This window comes from Piliocolobus tephrosceles, chromosome 10, assembly GCF_002776525.5.
Source record: "Piliocolobus tephrosceles isolate RC106 chromosome 10, ASM277652v3, whole genome shotgun sequence".
NCBI classification, from domain to species: Eukaryota; Metazoa; Chordata; class Mammalia; order Primates; family Cercopithecidae; genus Piliocolobus; species Piliocolobus tephrosceles.
This window is the reverse complement of record NC_045443.1, coordinates 44,906,565-44,928,632: the sequence shown is the minus strand read 5'-3', so window position 1 is coordinate 44,928,632 and position 22,068 is coordinate 44,906,565. Positions and strand designations below refer to the sequence as shown.

General features: G+C 48.5%; 1 protein-coding gene across 2 annotated transcripts in view; it reads left to right on the top strand.

The window, feature by feature from the left end:
- Window positions 1-15,261, top strand: part of VDR (vitamin D receptor) — a 61,555-nt gene extending 46,294 nt beyond the window's left edge. Inside the window, exons 5-10 of one of the 2 annotated variants that reach the window (XM_023231197.2) lie at window positions 496-680; window positions 936-1,056; window positions 3,755-3,926; window positions 12,213-12,364; window positions 12,565-12,681; window positions 14,021-15,261. In XM_023231197.2, the coding sequence (XP_023086965.1) occupies window positions 496-680; window positions 936-1,056; window positions 3,755-3,926; window positions 12,213-12,364; window positions 12,565-12,681; window positions 14,021-14,280 (1,007 nt within the window). In that variant the 3' untranslated portion in view covers window positions 14,281-15,261. The remainder of the gene's footprint in view (window positions 1-495; window positions 681-935; window positions 1,057-3,754; window positions 3,927-12,212; window positions 12,365-12,564; window positions 12,682-14,020) is intronic. The other variant, XM_023231201.1, reaches the window with a different exon arrangement.
- Window positions 15,262-22,068: the final 6,807 nt, after the last annotated feature.

Sequence of the window (22,068 nt, the reverse complement as noted above, 5' to 3'; positions counted from 1 at the left end):
CTCTGGGCCAGGCATGCATCCAGTTCTCAAATCAGTTGATCCTTTGAGGCAGGTGTTATTACTTCTCCCACCTTCATGTGAACACACACACACACACACACACACACACAGACACACAGACACACTTTATGGAGGAAGGTACAAGAAAGTAACCTTGGTTCAAATCTCTCATTTTACAAACAAGACAACAAAAGCCCAGAGAGTTTGCCCAAGGTCCCACAGCTCATTCTTGAGAACCCCCGACTCCCTAAAGCCCAGACCATCCCACCTCTCAAATCCTCTTTTTCTTCTTCTTGCGTGCACCTTCCTTTCCACCATAGCAAACCCAGTTTTTCTTCACACAGTGGAGTGGGAGTCCCTGTGGCAGGAGGACCCCCGAGGGAGCCCCGAGTGTTAAAGCCCCTCCTATCTTGGACCTTTACCCACAACCACAGGAGGAAGGTTTTGTGGAGGAGCTGCTGGCTGGCCCTCCTGACTCCCCTTCCCACCCCACAGTCATCCTGACAGATGAGGAGGTGCAGAGGAAGCGGGAGATGATCCTGAAGCGGAAGGAGGAGGAGGCCTTGAAGGACAGTCTGCGGCCCAAGCTGTCCGAGGAGCAGCAGCGCATCATTGCCATCCTGCTGGACGCCCACCATAAGACCTACGACCCCACCTACTCCGACTTCTGCCAGTTCCGGGTATGTCTGCCTGCTGGGAGGATGAATCGGTCCAGAGGAGAAGCACTAGTGGAACCAGGGCCCAGGGAGTAGGGACAGAGGGCAGGGGACATCCTGAACAGAACTGGGGTAGGGACGGAGGCTGCTCTGGCCCCTGGCACTGAGAGGCTTTGCCTTCCCGTAGACCTTCCTCAAAGTCATTCCTATCAGAGATCAGGGCCAAGGTAGGAAGGTGACCTCAAAATGTGGGTCTGAGACTCCATCTTTCCCTTCCAGCCTCCAGTTCGTGTGAATGATGGTGGAGGGAGCCATCCTTCCAGGCCCAACTCGAGACACACTCCCAGCTTCTCTGGGGACTCCTCCTCCTGCTGCTCAGATCACTATCTCACCTCTCCAGGTAAGCAGGACTTCAGTCCTCCATGGAGTAAGGGAGCTGGGGTGAAGAGTCCACCCCACCTGCCCTGGGGCTGCTGGATGGAAGGAGGTGGAAGGCTCCCTAATGGAAACTTACATACATACTGTGTGCCATGCAGTGTCCTCAAAACAGCCCCTCTGTTACAGAAGGGGGTGACTTGCCCAAGGGCCCACATTGGGGAAGAGGCCAAGCTGGGATTCCAGCTGTACAGCATCGGGCTCCCAGGCCCATGCTCTTTCCTCTAAGCCAGGCTTCAGCCCATGGCCCCCTCCCTGGCGGTGACCTGCTTCCTTTAAGTGATATTTTAATCCTGGGCCCTTCAGAAGGTGAAATTTGGAGTGGGAAGGAGAATGTGTTGGTCCCATTGCGGCCCACCTTCCACCTGAGCTCTGGGGACCACTCTGGCCCTGGAGGACCTGTCCCCTCCAGCTCAGCTGAGAGTCTGGGAGGCATCATGCTTTCCTTCCTTTCTTTCTTTTTTTTTTTTTTTTTTGAGATGGAGTCTTGCTCTGTCGCCTAGACTGAAGTGCAGTGGCACAATCTCGGCTCACTGCAACCTTCTCCTCCTGGGTTCAAGCAATTCTCCTGCCTCAGCCTCCTGAGTTGCTGGGGCTATAGGCACATATCACCACACCTGGCTAATTTTTGTATTTTTAGTAGAGATGGGGTTTCACCATGTTGGCCAGGCTGGTCTCCATCTCCTGACATTGTGATCTGCCCCCTTGGCCTCCCAAAGTGCTCGGATTACAGGCGTGAGCCACCACACCCCGCCCATGCTTTCCTTCTTGTGGCCTTTTTCTTCCTTCCTCTTCATCACCCGGCCTCATCTGCCCCCTGCTCTTGTCCTTCCTCCCTCTACCCCTAACCTGACCCTGGTGTCCTCTGCTTGGGGTCTGCAGGAGGGCAGGGATGGGAAAAAACCTTCCCCTCCAGGCAATTAGAACCTTAGATAAAGCAATTCCATACTCAGTGATGAATCTGTGCCCAGATTCAGAACAGATGGAAAGGGTCCCAGTGCCCCTGGACAGAGATACTAGTTAGAACACTTGCTCCCTGCATGATCAGCTGACCCTCCCAGCCCCTCACCTTGTAGGAATCCCTCCCACTTGTCACTTTTCTATACTTACCTTCCTGCTCTTTTCAGTTGATAGGATATTTATTTATATCAATTAAGGTCAGTCTGTTTAATCCATATGTTGTTCTGTATTTCAGCTTTCAATAGTAATTCCATATTATTTAGGAGGCTTTTTGTTGTCGTTTTTTGTTTTTGTTTCTGTTTTGTTTTGTTTTGAGACAGAATCTTGCTCTGTCACCCAGGCTGGAGTGCAGTGGCACAGTCTCTGCCTCCCCGGTTCAAGCCATTTTCCTGCCTCAGCCTCCAGAGTAGCTGGGATTACAGGCACCCACCACCACACCTGGCTAATTTTTGTATTTTTAGTAGAAATGGGGTTTCACCATGTTTGCCAGGCTGGTCTCGAACTCCTGACCTCAGATGATCCGCCTGCCTTGGCCTCACAAAATGCTGGGATTACAGGCATGAGCCACTGCGCCCTGCCTATTTAGGAGTTTTTTGATACACTCTTGTAAGTTCGTTGATTCAAGGTGCTTAAACTGCCCTCCCCACAAGTGGTATGTTCAGTATAGCAATATATTTATTTAAAAATTCAAACAAGTTAAACTTTTTATTTTTCTAAAAAATTATTATACAAAAGTAATACATGTTCATCTTAGACATTTGGAAAACATAAATTATATATATATAAGTTATATATATATATATTAAAGTATATATATATATACTTTAATCCTGCTACCCAAAGATAATCACTGTTAGCACTGTAATATATCTCTTGCCTCTTTTTTTAAAAACACATATGTACATTCAGAAAAGAAATTTTGCTGTATACAATCTGATGACTTGTTTTTGTAATATTGCATTGTTTTTCCTTACAATTTAGTATGCATCCAGAATATAATTTTTAAAGGCTGCACAGTATTTTGGAATACAATAATGTACCTAAATCCCCTACCATTGGATATCTGGATTATTTCCCAGCATTTTAGTAAGACAACAGTATACTTACAGCTAAATATTTACACTTATCTGAAATTTTCCCTTACAATGAATTCCAGGAAGTGGGATTACTGGTCAAAGAGTACACACAATTGTTTGACGAATGTCAAATAGCTTTCTAGATTACCTGCAGTAATGTGCATCTCCTTTAGCACCCCAGCCCTCATAGGCATTGCCTGTTTCCTGCATCTTTATAAATACTGGCATCAGTATTTAAACATTTTTGTTTCTGGTTTATAGGTGAAAAGTGTAGATGTTCTACATTGCAGTTCTTTGATCATTAGCAAGGTTGAACATTTTTTTCCATGGGTTGATGGGTCCCAAATTCATTTCTGATTGAGATCTGTAGGAACAGCACACGGTCTGCTTGAGGAAGTCTCATTGCTCTGAGTGTCTCTGGCTCTTTGATTTTACTGTCTCATGCTGCTGAAAGAGGCAGAGAGAGTCCCAGAGGGAAGCCTGGGCTGAAGGGTGACCTCTGGAGTCACTGCGGGATTCCCAGCTGGCTCTCCTGCCAGAGCACACCAGGTCTTTGCAGGGGCTGGCAGGAGTGGTCCTGGTCCAAGTATCCTTAAATAGCTCCTTCTGTTCCCTCATCTCCCCCAGACATGATGGACTCGTCCAGCTTCTCCAACCTGGATCTGAGTGAAGAAGATTCAGATGACCCTTCTCTGACTCTAGAACTGTCCCAGCTTTCCATGCTGCCCCACCTGGCTGACCTGGTCAGTTACAGCATCCAGAAGGTCATTGGCTTTGCTAAGATGATCCCAGGATTCAGGTAAGAAACTTCTGCAATATCTAGGGAACAGAATCAGAGTTCTAGACTGAGCTATAAGAAGGGCTGGAGATCACCCATCCACCACTCCTTTTTTTTATTTTTTATTTTTTTAAATGGAGTCTCACTCTGTCACCCAGGCTGGAGTGCAGTGATGCCATCTCGGCTCACTGCAACCTCTGCTCCCAGATTCAAGCGATTCTCCTGCCTCAACCTCCCAAGTAGCTGAGATTACAGGTACCCACAACCATGCCCAGCTAATGTATGTATGTATGTATGTATGTATTTATTTATTTTTATTTTTCCAGACGGAGTCTCGCTCTGACACCCAGGCTGAAGTGCAGTGGTGCTATCTCTGCTCACTGCAACTGCCGCCTCCCAGGTTCAAGCGATTCTCCTGCCTCAGCCTCCTAAGTAGCTGTGATTACAGGTGCATGCCACCATGCCCAGCTAATTTTTGTATTTTTAGTAGAGACGGGGTTTCGCCATGTTGGCCAGGCTGTTCTCGATCACCTGACCTCATGATCTACCTGCATCGGCCTCCCAAAGTGCTGGGATTATAGGTGTGAGCCATCACACCCTGCCCTAATTTTTTTATTTTAGTAGAGACGGAGTTTCGCCATGTTGGCCAGGCTGGTCTCAAACTCCTGACCTCAAATGATCCACCCGCCTCAGCATCCCAAAGTGCTGGGATTACAGGCATGAGCCACCACACCCAGCCTCCTTTGCTTCTTTAAAATAGAGATTCAGGCCCTACCCTAGACCTGCTAAATCAGAACCTCTGGCGTAGGACCAGAAATCTGTATTTATGAAGTGCAGCCTATCCTGCGTTACTCTGCAGGCCAGCACTGGAGAGCTAGTCCATCCCCTCACTTTCTGGATGATGGTGTGGAAGCCCAGAAAGGTGCAACGGCCAGCCAGGATCCCTTCCTGGTGTTGGAGCCAGCATGTCAGAGCCAGGCCTAGAACTCCCAGCTCACTGTTGTGTTATTCCAGCTGGCTTGACTGGCATCCTCATATTATCTCTTTAAATTCAACGACATGATTCCTCCACACCCCAACTCTGAGAGTAGAATGAAGTGATAGAGAGGAGAAGGGTTGGCCATGTAGACTTGTGCAACAGTCTAGGAATCCTGGAGAAAGACAGGTTTCCTGGCATATATGACCCCGGCATCCTTCACCAAAACGAAGACCATTTAAAGACCATTTCCTGGCCAAGCGTGGTGGCACATGCCTATAATCCCAACACTTTGAGAGGCTAAGGTAGGAGTTCAGCCCAGGAATTCCAGACCAGCTTGAGCAACATAGTGAGACCTCTTCTCTACAAAAAAAAATAAAATAAAAAAATAAAAAAATTATAAATTAGCTGGGTGTGGTGGCACATGCCTGTAGTCCCACCTACTAGGGAGGCTGAGGCAGGAGGATCACTTGAGCCCAGGAGGTCAAGGCTGCAGTTAGCCATGATTGTACCACTGCACTCCAGCCTGGGCAACAGAGCAAGATCCTGTCTCAGAAAAGAAAAAAATAAAGACCATTTCCTAATGGTCTGTATTTTTTTCAAAAAATACTGAAACATTTTTTGCAAAAATAGATAAGTATAAGGAGTTCTACTAGAGAAGGAATCCTCCTTTATCAATTCACTCATATAAATTTCATTCATTTATTCCCATGTTTTATTGTTGTAACACTAACAGTGTATATAATACTTATATTTAAATACTCATACAGTGTTAATATTCTTTTTTTTTCCTTTTCTTGTTTGAGACGGAGTTTCACTCTTGTCACCCAGGCTGGAGTGCAATGGCGTGATCTCACTGCAACCTCCACCTTCCGGGTTCAAGCAATTCTCTTGCCTCAGCCTCCCAAGTAGCTGGAACTACAGGAGTATGCCACCATGCCAGGCTAATTTTTTGTATTTTATTTTGAGACAAGACTTTCCCTCTTGTTGCCCAGGCCGGAGTACAATGACACAGTCTCAAACTCACTGCAACCTCTACCTCCCGGGTTCAAGCAATTCTTCTGCCTTAGCCTCCCAAGTAGCTGAAATTACAGGCATGCACCACCACGCCCAGCTAGTTTTGTATTTTTAGTAGTAGAGACGGGGGTTTTACCATGTTGGCCAGGCTGGTCTCGAACTCCTGACCTCAAGTGATCTGCTGGCCTCAGCTTCCCAAAGTGCTGGGATTATAGGCGTGAACCACCACGCCCAGCCAATATTCTTAAAATAGAGTACTGACACATTTAGTAGATGTGTTGGGAGATGGCTATATTTATGTATGTTTTTATCTTAATTCTTCCCAAAAGTTCATTTGGCATATTGCCATAAAATACATAAACAATATGGTTGAGAAAGAGAAGTAAATCGATCTTAAGCAATATTATTATCATTTTAAGTAGCAGCAAGAGCTGTATTTCCGGTAGAAGGAGCAAAATGCTTCCTAGATACTAATGCTCAGATTCAGTGCTGGAATACGGGGAGCTGGAAAATGAGTTAACATTGCTGGCTCTGGATGGAAACAGATATGAGGTGCTATATATCCGTTTATGAACCTCTTAGCTGTGTAGAAAAGCCATCAGTTATTTCCTAAATTACTGCCTTGCCAATGAGATGATGGTCATTCACAGAGTTAAACCCAGAACTTTCCAGTTCGTTTCTGCCCTGAGAAAACTGGCTCTGTGTTATTTGATGCCTCTCACCAACCCAAATACCAGAAATTTTTCAATGCTCTTCCTCTGGAATTAATGTGAAAATGGCGAAGAAAAGAAAACTGGCAGACAGTGATGAGACACTTCTACCGCATTGCACATTTTGGTTGTAGCGATAGGAGCGAGGGCCCCTCTGGCAGGCAGGCAGGAGCAAGCGACAGATCTCATGTGAGTCAGGCATTGCTCTGAGCACAGGGTTTACCCTCAGAGCCTTTCCTTGGAACTGACAATACATTCCGTAGAGCACAAGTTCCAACTCCCTCCTCCACGCTTCACGTTACTGTTTGCAAACTCCACATATACCAAAGTCTTGTTTAGTGTAAACGGCTAGGGAAAAAACACGGAAGCACTCCGCTTCCATCCTCATTCAGGCAGCAGTACTCATCTACACAGGCTTCATCTTTCCCTGCTCTAGTGGGGAGTAGGACAGAGGGCCCTCATGACCGTTTCCAGGTACTGAGGTTCAGTGATTCCAGTGGGGGCTGAGATTGCACACACAGGAAAGCTGTCCTGAAAAGAAAGTTACTCACTGAATCAGATTACTCCAACGCTGCCCCCTTCACTAAGGAACCCCAGCCTCCACTTTTCTCCCATGCTCAAGTTCCCTATTCCTTGCCCTCCCACATGGACGCTGACACAAATAGTACTACTCTCAGTTTCTCTTCACGAGGTTAAATTGAAGCCTGCCCTCTTCCTTTCATCATGTTTCCCTCTGTCCCCTAGTCTGTCCTTGCAACTCATGGCTAAAGTGAGGTACATATGGGCAGGTACAGGAGCTGCCCAGCCATTGATGCAAAATGGATTAAACTGATCCTGAACATGCTAGGGTTGGCTTCTCTGTCTTCAGTATGACTTGAGAAGTCCCAGAGCAGAAGGTATGCCAATGAAAATGGAGCAGGCCTTGCTAAGAGAGCTTGCAGGGACACTGGTACGCACACTCTCTGTGGCTGGACAGAGGTGATGCTGAGCCTGGACTGGAGCCCAAACCTAGGCTCCAACTGGGCCCAGCGTGGGCCAGCCCAGCAGCTCTCTCGTTCTGCTGCTTTCCACACTTAGGGGTTCTGTTGTTCCAAGACATAGAAGAACAGTGGCTGCGTCCCTGGTGGCTTTGATCTTGCCGCCTGTAGGCAGGGGCGGAGGGTGTGGGGAAGCCAGGATGAGACTTCTGTGTGGGTGTGTGGGGGCACAGGATGAGTCTCCAATGTGGGCATGAGACCAACGTGGGGCGGGGCTGGATGGGCTGCTCTGGGTGTGAACTGCGCTACAGTGTGGACTTGGCCTGCTCTCTCCTCCCACCTCTCCTCCCTTACTCCCTCAGTCTCACCCCACAAATCTCCCTCCCTGCTGGCACTGCAAATGAAATGCACGGAGGAGGTGGCGTCAGCAGCAGCATCTAAATGGCCAGGAGCAGCCTTAGATCCCAGGACTTAGGACCCCCAGGCTTCACTGCCAAGTAAAGTGCACAAGAGATCAGGCCACGTCAGCTGCAGCCCTGCCCTCTTCTGCTAAATGCCTTCACCTTCATTGCCATTCCATACCCAGGGAAGAGCCCTGGGGGTTATCATGCTTCCTTCATGCTGTGCCCTTTCTCCACATTCATTTCTTCATCCATCCAACAAATAGCTTTCTTACATAAACTGTGAGGGACAAAAGTTGTTGAGAAGACAGTCTCTGGCATCCAGGGATCTGGTGTCTGATGAAAGAGATAGACATGTAAACAATTGCTGCAAGGAGATAAGAGCCCTGCTGGAAGCCTGCTGGAGGTACCGTGGGAATGCGGCAGGGGAGGGGCCGAGCTCTGCCTGTGGGGGTGGGAAAGATGAAACAGCAACACAATTCCAGTCACATCTCGGGTGCCCAGAAGCGGCTGCAGGCGTGAAGACAGAGGAGGGTGTAAATGTCACGCAGGTGAGGGAGGGGGAACGGAGCTGTGTTGGTGCCTATCATCGTGGAACAAGCTCTCTTGTGGCTTCCCCTGTAACTCCACCTCTACTCCCACCTTGCCACCATCCCTGGTCCTGGCTGTGAGCTGTATTTAGAAAGGCCCTGTATTTCCAGGCTGTGGGCAGTCATTTGGGGTTGTTTTGGGCTTCTGTTCCTAGCAGCAGGATGTCTGGATCACAAAAGCAGTGATCCCACTGAAGTCTCGCTGGTCCGCACCCATGGAAGGTGTGTTTACTGCTGGCCATCTGTTTGAGTGGGGCATTGAACAAAAGCCTATGTGTAAAGATATTCCTCCCAGAATTACCTGTGATAGCAAAAACTGGAAGCAATCAAAATGTTCAAAAATAGATAAATGGAAGACTGGTTCAATAACTTAGAGTATACTGTTATGATGTAACAACATTATGCAACCTTCTAAGAACTGGGCTAAAGAATTTTGAGTGATATAGGAAGTAGGATAAAGAATTAGTATAAGCTCCAGTATGTTAAAGATATACTCCCTCTCTCTATGTATATGTGTGGATATATATATATTTGTATAGAAAAAAGATAGGAAGGTGCCAGGCACGGCGGCTCACAGCTATAATCCCAGAACTTTGGGAGGCCGAGGCAGGCAGATCACTTGAGGTCAGGAGTTCAAGACCAGCCTGGCCAACATGGTGAAACCCCATCTCTACTAAAAATACAAAAATTAGCCGGGTGTGGTGGCTCATGCCTGTAGTCCCAGCTCCTCCGCAGGCTGAGACAGGAGAATTACTTGAACCCAGGAGGCAGAGGTTGCAGTGAGCCGAGATTGCCCCACTGCACTCCAGCCTGGGCGACAGAGCAAGACTCTGTCTCAAAAAAAAAATAATAATAATTAAAATGAATAGAAAAATAAATAAGAAAAAAAGACAGGAAGAAAATACACCGAAATGTGAAGTGTGGTTATGAGCAATTTTAATTTGTTTTTACATTTTTATGTATTTTCCAAAGATTTGATAATGAGTATGTTTTACTTGTATAATGAGTCAAATCAAAAACGGGGATGGTGTTCATTTTTGTTTTTTAAATATGGATTGAGTGTCTAGAGAAAAGTGACAAGGATGGTGAGATGTTTAGACATTGTGTCATTAGACTATCTGAAGGAGGACACAGTAGTTTTCCTTTTTAAAACACTCCATTAGCTATGGTTCGAAGGAAGTCCCATGGCTAGTGAAGAAGTCTGGTTCTGGGTTTCTTGAGTACAAAACTGTAAACCACAAATGAGTGTACCATCACGTGGGTTGTCGCTCAATAGAAGAGGCCATTAATCTCGCTGTGAACAACTCCATGGCTGTGTCCAGAGGCCCTGAGCTCCCTGACCCTAGGAGAGTCCTACAAAGGTTATGTAGGAGCCACCTCTAAGAGCTCCTAAGAGGGGCCCTCCAACTCTAGCACTTTGTGATTTTTTTTCAATACAGATCCTTTGCTGGCCATCCTGATCATGCAAGCCTTCTCATTCTCCACCATCTATCACCCATTGATACAACACTCTCATCAGTTAATATCGGCTTCCTGACTTTCTATACAAACATGCAGCTATCGAGGGGATGACAGCCTATCTACAGGATATCCAGGAGGAAATAGACAGTCAGGAAGAGAAAGAGAGTAAAAGCCAGAAGCAAGCTGATTTGTGAGCCCTGCCTTTTCCTCGCCATTGTTCAGACAAGCCCAATCATGACTCAGAATAGTGGAACTAGTCATTGGCCTCTCAACTCATCAACGCATCTCTGTTAATCCTCTTGTTGTGCTGAGGGCTCAATGATTATTGTGTGGGCAACAGTAAGGTGATTAAGAGGAGGTGCTGGGCCCCAAGTAACTTACAAATAAGAGTAGAAAACAAGTGGCTGGGCGCAGTGGCTCACACCATAATCCCAGCACTTTGGGAGGCTGAGGTGGGCAGATCATCTGAGGTCAGGAGTTTGAGACCAGCCTGGCCAACATGGCAAAACCCTGTCTCTACTAAAAATACAAAAATTGGCTAGGCGTGGTGGTGGGTGCCTGTAATCCCAGATACTCAGGAGGCTGAGGTAGGAGAATTGCTTGAACCTGCGAGGTGGAGGGTGCAGTGAGCCAAGACTGCACCACTGCACTCCAGCCTGGGCAACAGAGCAAGACTCTGTCTCAAAAAAAAAAAAAAAAAAAAAGTAGAAAACAAGCATGTAAAGAGCAGAACTGGAAAAGAAGGGCAAAATAAGAGCACCAGCAATGTTCAATGCGTCACAATGACATGGCCCTAACTGTGCTGAAGAGTCAGAGGGTGCGGGGCTCCAAGGGAAAACACAGTGGATTCAGGACCAGAAAAACAAAATGGAACATTGGAAAGGTATTCCTGGCTGGAGCTGTAGTATGCTCAAAGGCATGGTGATGGCTGGGTACAGTGGCTCACACCTGTAACCCCAGTGCTTTGGGAGGTCAAGATGAGAGGATCACATGAGGCCAGGAGTTTGAGACCAGCCTAGGTCACATAGTGAAACACCATCTCTACAAAAAAAAATTTTAAAGTTAGCTAGGTGTGGTGGTAGGCATCTGTAGTCCCAGCTACTTAGGAGGCTGAGGCAGGAGGATTGCTCGAGCCCAGGAGTTTGGGGCTGCAGTGAGCCATGGTCATTCTGTTGCACTCCAGCTTGTGTGACAGAACAGGACACTGTCTCTAAAAATAATAATAAAAGAAAATTAGCTGAGCATGGTGGTGCATGCTTGGAGTCTTAGCTATTTGGAAGGCTGAGATGGGAGACTCACTTGAGCCCAGGAGTTTGAGGCTATAACATGCTATGATCATAACACTGTACTCCAGCCTCAGCAACAGAGTGAGATCCTGTCTCAAGAAAAAAAAAAAAAAAAAAAGGCACAGTGAGAACACACGGCATCTGAATGTGGAGTGGCATGATGCCACTAGAATGGAAGGTTGGTGGAGTTTACCATGGGAAAGGGAGTTGGAATGAGAGGTTGGAGCCAAGTTAGGGAGTATGGGCCTGAACCTAGGGTGTTTGAGAGTCAGTGAGGATTTCTGAGCACAAGAAGACACTGACCTACAGCAGTGGTAAGAAAGATGAATGACAGACTGGAGAGACACAAGTCTGAGATTCCCATAAGAGGCTATTGGTAAGCACGCTGGAGCTCTGAAGCAGAGCACTCCTGGTAGGAGTGGAAATAAGATCAGCAGCTCGAGAGACATCCTGGAGAGGGAGCTGGCTGAATTTACTACTGAGAAGGACTGGAGGACAGGAGGAGGGAGAGGAGGAGAAAACTTGGGTGTTTTTGAAGATACTGTGGTCCTACCTTTTGCAGACCGCCATATTCATGCCTCAAGGCTGGGAGCTTCCCTTGGGCTCCGTCTTCCTGTGCCTCACAGCTCTGGCTGCTTGGCCTCTGGGTTTTCTTTGTCTTAGTAACTGAGCTACTTCACTTCCGGCCTTGGCACATGATCACAGTGTTGAACTGTTCTCTCTCAAGGAACACTCCTGTCCCTTCCAGCCAGGCTGCAAGCTCCTCGATGAAAGACCCAGGGCACATGTTGGCGCCCAGCAGGTGTATACCTGTCAAAACGCTAAACTGATTTGTGTGTCTGGAAGGCCTTGACTGGTAACCTGACCTCCTTCCCTCCCTCCCCTGCAGAGACCTCACCTCTGAGGACCAGATAGTGCTGCTGAAGTCAAGTGCCATTGAGGTCATCATGTTACGCTCCAATGAATCCTTCACCATGGACGACATGTCCTGGACCTGTGGCAACCAGGACTACAAGTACCGCATCAGTGACGTGACCAAAGGTATGCCTGGACTCCACCTCCACCTTTTCCAGCGCCCAGAGTCTGTCTCCAGCCCTCCTGGGGTTTGGGCTCCAATCAGACACATGGGAGGGAGTTAGGCACCAACAGGGAGAGAAGGGTGAAGGTCTGACTCATGGGGTTGGAGGTGGGTGGGCGGCTCCTCAGCTCTGCCCACAGTACCTGGCCATTGTCTCTCACAGCCGGACACAACCTGGAGCTGATTGAGCCCCTCATCAAGTTCCAGGTGGGACTGAAGAAGCTGAATTTGCATGAGGAGGAGCATGTTCTGCTCATGGCCATCTGCATCGTCTCCCCAGGTATGGGGCCAGGCCAGGAGGAGCTCGGGGACCTGGGGAGCAGGGAGCGTGAAGGACGAAGACCTGCTGAGGGCCAGCTGGGCAACCTGAAGGGAGATGTAGCAAAAGGAGAGGCAGAGAAGGAAATGCCCACTTTGCTGATTTGCAGAGCCCCAGTGGTGTGTGGATACTGAGGTGCCCCTCACTGCCCTTGGCTCTGCCTTACAGAGTTTGCAGGCGATTCGTAGAGGGGATTCTGAGAAACTAGATAAGCAGGGTTCCTCGGGCCACAGACGGGCCTGCACGTTTCCAATATTCAGGCTCTGCTCTTGTGTGAACTGGGCTCAACATTCCTGTTATTTGAGGTTTCTCGTGGGCAGGGTACAAAACCCTGGAGCCTGAGAGATAGTTCTGCCTATACAGTTTACTTGATTGATTTTGGAGGCGGTGTGCTGTGACCCTTGACCTCTTCTGCTGGTTAGAGGTGAGAAGAGGGGGAAAAGGCCGAAGAGGAAGTTATTGTAACCTTGGGGACATGACGTTGGTGATGAGGTTCAAAGAGGGGTGGCCCTGCCTCAGCCAGTGCTGTGTTCAGGGGACAAGCTAGTGGCCTCTGCCCAGGGATGCTTTCCTGGACTGGAGGCTCAAGGTATGGAGGTGGGCTCCCCTACACCTGCCCAGCCAGCCTTCACTCATTCATTCATCCACTTAGCAACAATTTACTGAGCACCTATTGGGTACCAGGCACTATGCTAGGTACTGGGGTTCAACAGCAAGCAGGACACAGGCTCCTCTCTCATGAAGCTTAGATGGAAACATTAAACAAACGCTATTTAACAACTAATTCCTAACATGGCAAGAGTTTTAAAAATAAAGTAAGTGATACTACAGAATGGTAGAAGGAGGGAAGTTGACCTGGTCTGGGCCACGGAGGTAGCGTGTTGCCAGGAGTCTTTTGGAGGAAGACCTTTTAAGCTGTTACCCAAAGGATCAGTAAGAGTCTGGCAAAGATAGCAGAACAGAGTTCCAAGCAGTGGGAACACAGATGTGGAGGCTGGTGACCAGAGAGCACGGCGCATCGGAACGCTGAGGGATGGACGGAGCATGGACAGAGAGCGAGGCCAGGCAGAGACAGGCCCAGGTGGGCCCATGGAAGGACCTGGGACTGGATCCTAAATACAAGGAGAAGTCACTGGAGGGCTTTGGGGCCATGCAGTGGTATCACCAGTCAGCAGTCATAGAGGGGTGGCCTAGGGGGTGCTGCCATTGAGTGTCTGTGTGGGTGGGGGGTGGGGGGATTGAGCAGTGAGGGGCCCAGCTCAGAGCTCCTGTGCCTTCTCCTCTACCACCGTGTCCACAGATCGTCCCGGGGTGCAGGATGCCGCGCTGATCGAGGCCATCCAGGACCGCCTGTCCAACACGTTGCAGACCTACATCCGCTGCCGCCACCCACCCCCGGGCAGCCACCTGCTCTATGCCAAGATGATCCAGAAGCTGGCCGACTTGCGCAGCCTCAATGAGGAGCACTCCAAGCAGTACCGCTGCCTCTCCTTCCAGCCTGAGAGCAGCATGAAGCTCACGCCCCTCGTGCTCGAAGTGTTTGGCAATGAGATCTCCTGACTAGGACAGCCCGAGGCAGTGCCTGGGTGGGGCCGCTTCTCCAGGGCCACGTGCCGGGCCCGGGGCTGGCAGCTACTCAGCAGCCCTCCTCACCCTGTCTGGGGTTCAGCCTCTCCTCTGCCACCTCCCCTGTCCACCCAGCCCATTCTCTCTCCTGTTCAACCTAACCCCTCTCCTGCAGACCTTTCCCTGGTCCCTTGAGACCTCAGCCATGAGGAGTTGCTGTTTGTTTGACAAAGAAACTCAAGTGGCGGCAGAGGGAAGAAGCTGGAGGCAGGGCCTTGCCCAGAGACGCCCCCACTACTGCATAAGTGGCTGCTGACTGGTGTTGAGGGAATAGGCAGGGGAAATGCATCAATTCCTCAGGGACAGAGACAACTGCACCTCCCCCTGCTGCAGGCCCCCCATTCCAGAGCCTAGTGGGGTCTCCCTCTCCTGCTTACTCATGATAATCAGCCCACAGCTCCCACCCCACCCGCTTTAGTGCCCACCGACATCCCATTGCCCTGGTTATATTCTCACGGGCAGTAGTAGCTGTGGTGAGGTGGGTTTTCTTCCCATCACTGGAGCACCAGGCACGAACCCACCTGCTGAGAGACCCAAGGAGGAAAACAGACAAAAACAGCCTCACAGAAGAATAGCGGATGGTGGTCATAGCTATCCCTGTCACCAAGCCCCCAGTTTCTCACCCTGGATCTAAGGGGTTGGTTGAGGTGGAAGCCCTCCTTTCACAGATCCAGGTAGCAGGACTGAATTGTCCCCAGTTTGCAGAATAGCACCTGCCGTCCTCGTCCTCCCCCTGCCAGTGCCTTACCTCCTGCCCAGGAAAGCCAGCCCTCCCTGTCCTCCTCGGGTCACCGAGGGTAACCCAGAGCCTGCTCCCTCCACCCCCTCCCCACTTCCAGTCTGAAGAAGCAGTGAGCCCCATCTTCTCCACCTGGCAGGGTAGGATGGAGGAGAAGAACTTTCAGACCCCAGCGGGGTCTCTCAGAATTCTTCAGATGGAAAACATCTGAAAGCCACATTCCTTACTGCAGAATAGCGTATGTATCTCTTAATCTGTAAATTTATTAGATATGAGTTGTTTTCAGACTCAGACTCCATTTGTATTATATTCTAATATACAGGGTAGCAGGTACCACTGATTTGGAGATATTTATGGGGGAAGAACTTACATTGTGAAACTTCTGTACATTAATTATTGTTGCTATTGTTGTTATTCTACAAGGGTCTAGGGAGAGACTCTTGTTTGATTTTAACTGCGGAACATATTGGTCCAGCTTGCTCTTCAGTAGGAGAAAACACTTGAAAGTTGCTAAATGAGTCAATCCCCTCATTAAGGAAAACTGACAGAGGAGGGCGTGACTCACCCAAGCATATATAACTAGTTAGAAGCGGGCCAGGACAGGCCGGGCGGGGTGGCTCACACCTGTAATCCCAGCACTTTGGGAGGCCGAGGTGGGAGGATCATCTGGGGTCGTGAGTTCGAGAGCAGCCTGACCAACATGGAGAAACCCTGTCTCTACTAAAAACACACACACAGACACACACATACACAAAAACTGGGCGTGGTGGCACATGCCTTTAATCCCAGCTACTCGGGAGGCTGAGGCAGGAGAATTGAACCCAGGAGGTGGAGGTTGCAGTGAGCCAAGATCGTGCCGTTGCTCTCTAGCTCTGGGCAACAAGCGGGAAATTCCATCTTTAAAAAAAAAAAAAAAAAAAAGAAGTGGACTAGGACAGGACCAGACTTTGGAGTCATGGTCTGGTGTCCTGTTCACTACACTATGTTTGAGCTCAGACCCCAGCTCAGACCCCACCATGTTTGAGCTCAGACCCCCATTCCCATTCCCCAGGTGGCTGACCCAGTCCCTGGGGAAAGCCCTGGATTTCAGACAGAGCAAGTCTGGATCTGGGACCCCTTCCTTCCTTCCATGGCTTGTAACTCCACCAACCCATCAGAAGGAGAAGGAAGGAGATTCACCTCTGCCTCATTGTGAATCAGACCCTGCCCCATCACAACGTGGCCCAGGCCTGCTGGGCTCTCCGCCTCAGCCTTGTATAATACTGTTGCCTCATCTATAACATGCATTTGTCTTTGTAATGTTGCCACCTTCCCAGCTCTCCCTCTGGCCCTGTCTTCTCCAGGGAACTCCTGGGAGTATCAGTTACTCAGCCCCGGGCCCCACCAAATAGGCCACTCCTCCAAAGGAAGTCTAGGAGCTGGGAGGAAAAGAAAAGAGGGAAAAATGAGTTTTCATGGGGCTGAACTGGGAGAAAAGGTCATCATCGATTCTATTTTAGAATGAAAGTGTGAAAATAGACATTTGTAAATGTAAAACTTTTAAGGTATATCATTATAACTGAAGAAGGGTGTGCACCAAAATGCAAGATTTTCCACAAGATTCCCAGAGACAGGACAATCCTCCAGCTGGCTAACTGGAAGCATGTAGGAGAATCGAAGTGAGGCCAACAGAGAAGGCAGGAATGTGTGGCAGATTTGGTGAAAGCTAGAGATACGGCGGCGAAAGGATGTAAACGGTGCCTGCTGAATGATTTCCAAAGAGAAAAAACTTTGCCCTGCAGTTTGTCAAGTCAACCAATGTAGAAAGCTTTGCTTATGGTAATAAAAATGGCTCATACTTATATAGCACTTACTTTGTTGCAAGTACTGCTGTAAATAAATGCTTTATGCAAACCAATTTGCCTTATCCTTATAAGGACCCTAAGGGAGATGAATCATTATTACCCCCATTTGACAGAAGGGATAGCTTGAGCAATGCCACACTAGCAAGGGATGGGATTTGAACCTTCATCAGCTAGCTTCGGAAGCCACAAATTAACTGCTACATTGTCCTGCTTCCTACTGAGTTGGGGGACCTGACAGGTTACTGATGGTCTTGCTAGCTCTCTCCTAGAGAGGAGATAAAAGAGGTTCCCATTCCTAAAGCAGGCCCTGAGCTGGGAAAATTAGAGGTGCTGGATCAAACTGTGCTCTACTCCCAGGAAGTGTGCAGTCCATATGTGACACCTACGTGAGACCCTCAAAAATGAAAACCAAGCAGCTATTGGCAAAACTGTGTCTGCCTTTAGAGATGGCGGCTGTGCCAGTGACCTGGAGGATTACAAATGACTGCTGTGCAGAAACAGGACTCCTAAGGGGCCCAACTTATGCCGATGCACTCCACTCTGCTTCCCAAGGAAGTGGGATTGATGATGAAGGGTAGCGTTGCTAAGCACAGTAAACAAGAATTACCAACCAAGGACACAGCATTGTGATCTGAAAATAAGGAAATCATGCCAGCCAATGTATTGATTTAGGATAAGTTGGCCTGGGGATGTGATTCACTCTAATTTTTCAGAAATATCTGAAAATATTGGGCCGGGCGCGGTGGCTCAAGCCTGTAATCCCAGCACTTTAGGAGGCCGAGACGGGCGGATCACGAGGTCAGGACATCGAGACCATCCTGGCTAACACGGTGAAACCCCATCTCTACTAAAAAAAAATACAAAAAACTAGCCGGGCGAGGTGGCGGGCGCCTGTAGTCCTAGCTACTCGGGAGGCTGAGGCAGGAGAATGGCGTAAACCCGGGAGGCGGAGCTTGCAGTGAGCTGAGATCCGGCCACTGCACTCCAGCCTGGGTGACACAGTGAGACTCCGTCTCAAAAAAAAAAAAAAAAAAAAAAAAACAAATATCTGAAAATATTTCAAACGAAAGGCTAAAATGTGTTTCAGTGGGATGAGATGAACTTAGGGGAATCGGGGTTAGAACTTGAGGGTTATTTTGTGAAACATGAAGGGACTTAGAGAAAGGAAATCAACAGCTGCATAAATGGGCGTGTCTCTGGCTGGAGAAATGTGGAGAATGGAGTTCTGAAACAGTTAGGAGGATCTTATGTAGCATTTTTACAGCTGACCTAGAAGAACGCAAAATTTCCAAGGCTGTGTTATAATGAACTTTTCCAGGTAAACCAAGAGGTATATACCCCAGGAAGATTGCATAATTAGGATCAAGTGATTTTAAGTTTTCACATTCCAAGCTTTGGTTCTATGCCTACACTGTTCAATCAAGTAGCCACTAGCCACATGTGAGTATTTAAATGAAATAAAGGTAAACATCTAGCTTCTCAGCCGCACAAGCCGCAGTTCCAGTGTTTGATAACCTCAGGGCTACTGTAACGGACGGTGCAAATACACAACATTTTCTTTTTTTCTTTTTTTTTTCTTTTTTTGACAGAGTCTTGCTCTGTCACCCAGGCTAGAGTGCAGTGGCACAATCTCGGCTCATTGCAACCTCTGCCTCCCAGATTTAAACCATTCTCCTGCCTCAGCCGGCAGAATATATAGGATTATAGGCACCTGCCACCACGCCTGGCTAATTTTTGTATTTTTAGTAGAGACGGGGTTTCACCATGTTGTCCAGGCTGGTCTTGAACTCCTGACCTCAAGTGATCTGCCCGCCTCGGCCTCCCAAAGTGCTGGGATTACAGGCATGACATTTTCATCATCACAGAATAGTCTATGGGGCAGCACTGGTCTACACAATGCATTCTTATCGGGTACAAATTGTGAATAACTCCATGAGGATGCTGGCCTAATGTGCTTCTCTTGATCTGTTGGGCAGAATGGCCACTAACCTGACATCATATGGAAGCTCTATAGGGAACATCCTCCCCTTACAATGGGCTGTGCCACACCTGGGGTAGTGTGAATGAGTCTGCTCCTTAAAAGAGACATAAAGCAAAAACACTGCACAGACCATGGGGTTGATAGACTCAGAGCATCATGTGGTATAAATAAGTCACTGGTGTGCTAGGAAGTATTGATTCCTTTAGCCCTGGAGCAAGCAAACAGGGCATGCCAGGAGTAGCCAGAGCCCTTCAATTTCCCCAGCTTCTACCAGGCTCCTTGCAGGCTGCTTGTGCAGTGTGGGTCAGTCTGCCTACCCCATGGCCTCTGCAGATGACAAGAAGGATGGATGCTGTCTGACACCTCCAGCATGGCCAAGGAGATGGCTCATCATGCTGACATCCTATAGGCAACTAGTCCTCATTGTGGGCAGGGAGCCCGTGAGGCTCCTGGGGAGTGTGTGTTCCCCGAGACCCAGAAGCACAGCAGGGTGTGGAGCCCCTGGCTAGTAGGGGGAATCTGAGAGCTCGCTGCTCCAGACAGCTGCTCCGAATCTCTGTACGCACGCATGTCATATATGATATACAGGATGGTGTTGCAAGCTGGATTTCAGGGAGGTAGACCCTGAAATGCAGGTTGAAGTGCAGGCAGTTTGTTGGGGAGCGGTCTCAGGATTATCAGCCCTGGTGGAAGGGAAAGAAGTAGAAGCAGCAGTGGGAGAAGTTGGGTTGCAATGCAGTCTCAATGAAGGTCTCAATCAACCCGTGTGGGGATCTCTGAAGTTGGGATGGCCCTTTGGATGGCCCCAAGATGAAGCGGGGGAGTCACTTCTATATTCCTGCACCAGGTAGTCGTTAGATGCAGGCCGTTCCCTGAAGAGGGTGTGATTTCATTGACATGACCTCAGCTGGGCGGCTCTTTTCAGCCTGGGGCCCATAGGACGTGTCCATAGGGGGTGTTTTCTTCACATTTTGTACAACCTGGTGAGCCCTTCTGGAGTGAGCTGCTCTGGCTTGGGGAGACGCTGGAAGAGTTCCAGGTCCTTTCCTGTGGCTCCATCCAAGGAGAGTGCGCTCTCCAAAGGAGGGGATTCCCAGCCTCCCCTCAGCTATGGATGAGCCGGGTATTTTTCCTAAATCATCTTGAGTTTCACCACTAGGTGGTGCTACTGCCCTACGGGGATAGCTTTGAGCTACTTGCCTGGCCTCCCCGCCCCCAAAGCCCCAATCACATCCCCTTCCACCTTTTCTCTATCACCATGTTGTGACTGAGATTCAGCGAGGCGCTGAGTCTCTGCTACTGAGGGCACCTGGTGGTGCTTACTTCTCCTCATGCCAGCGACATGGGGTTAGGGACTTGCTCTCTGGCTTCTCCTCCCAGGCAACAGAGAGTATCTGACTCTCTCACGCCTCAGCCAAGGGCCTCCCAGGGTCAAGATCTTGTGCCCGGGGCCTCTGAGCATAGTCCGTGCTGAGAGTGAGCGAGGCTGCAGATTCCCTCTGAGGTCCAGCCAAGTTGTGTAGTCCTTCCAATGTCTCTAACCAAACACACCACCGAGCTCAGTGCTGGGGATACGGCGATGAACAAGACAGTCGCCGCCCCCAAGAAAGACACTGTGCAGTGGGAGAAGATAGCCCTACAGACAGATGAGTGCAAGGTATGCCAAGTGGAAGCTGCAAGGTGTTAACAAGTTGCAAGTAACAGTTAACAAGTAAACTGCTGTCCCCCAGGCCTGGCTCTGCCATTTGCTGCTTGTATGACCCTGGGCAAGTTCCTTAATGTTTTTGAGCCTCAGTTTCTTCATCCACAAAATGGTAACAATAATAGTACCTACCTCATAGATTTGCTGCTGTTGTGATATAATCTGTGTAAAGCATTTATAACAGTACCTGACACGTAGTTATCAATCATAAATGTTGGCCAGCATCACTATTGGGTTGTTGAGATGGCCAAATAAGATTTTATCAAGGAGGTGACATTGCTCCCACGTTCCGACCTCCGATCCCCGACCAGCCCTCTAGACTTACTCCAGGCTGATTTTTGGGGGCCCTTCTGGATCTCAGCTTCTGTTGCTAGGGACTCCTGCTCCATGCTATCTACCGGAATGGAGAGAAGGTGTCATTGTACCACCTGGCCACCAGGGGGCAGGTGTGCCACTTAATAAACCAAATTGGCCCCAACCGAATGCTACTTGAGGAGAAAAGTGTGGGAAAGAGGTGGGAAGGTAGGAATATAAATCTGAAATACATGGAACTCTAGTGACTACTGTCCCCGGCTTCTTTCAGTCATGTTCTTTCTTTGTCAATGTCACTCCTTCAACAATCGCCAACACCTGGACTTCACCACATGCGTATTTACTGACCTATAATTAACGTCAGTATTCTTTGGCAAGGGTTGGCTTATGCCCAGAGAAAAGGGAATCAAGACAAGTTTCAAGAATCGGGTTTGATCGATTCATTTATCCCCGTGTTTGTTGGAACCCTGCTTCTCTGATGAGGTATAAACCCCACCATCATCTCTTCAGTGTCATTTGTCTTTGTTCCAGACATTGAAACTCAACCCACCACCGTGTCCGGGTATGTGCTGTTCTCTGAACGTGCACCTCTGTGGCCTGCCTCTAGACCAGTGTCTCAAGCATTTTGGTCCTGGCGTCCTTTTACTCTCTTAAAAATAAGGACCCCAAAGGACTTTTGTGTATGTGGGTTAGATCCATCAATATGTACCATTAGAAATTAAAACAGAAACTTTTAAAGTGTATTCTTTAAATGTGGCAATAATGAATCTATTAGAAGTTAGGATAAATAGCACATTTTTTCTTTAAAATAACCACTTTCCAAAGTAAAACTAATTTAATGGCAAGACAGTATTGTTTCACAGTTTTGCAAATCTCTTTAATGTCTGATTTAATAGAAGGCAGCCAGATTCTCATATTGGCTTCTGCATTCAACCGGTTATGATATCATGTGTCAAGAAGCCTCCGGAAAACTCCACTGTACACTTGTGAGAAAATGAGAGTCAAAAAGGCTAATAATGTCCCTGCTAGAAAATGAAATGCAAACAGACTTATGCAAATTTAAACACCTTCATTTGAACTTCAGAACCTGTGAAGTTAATTCCGTGTGGCTTCAGAAACTTCATACTAACTCCTCTCCCTAAAG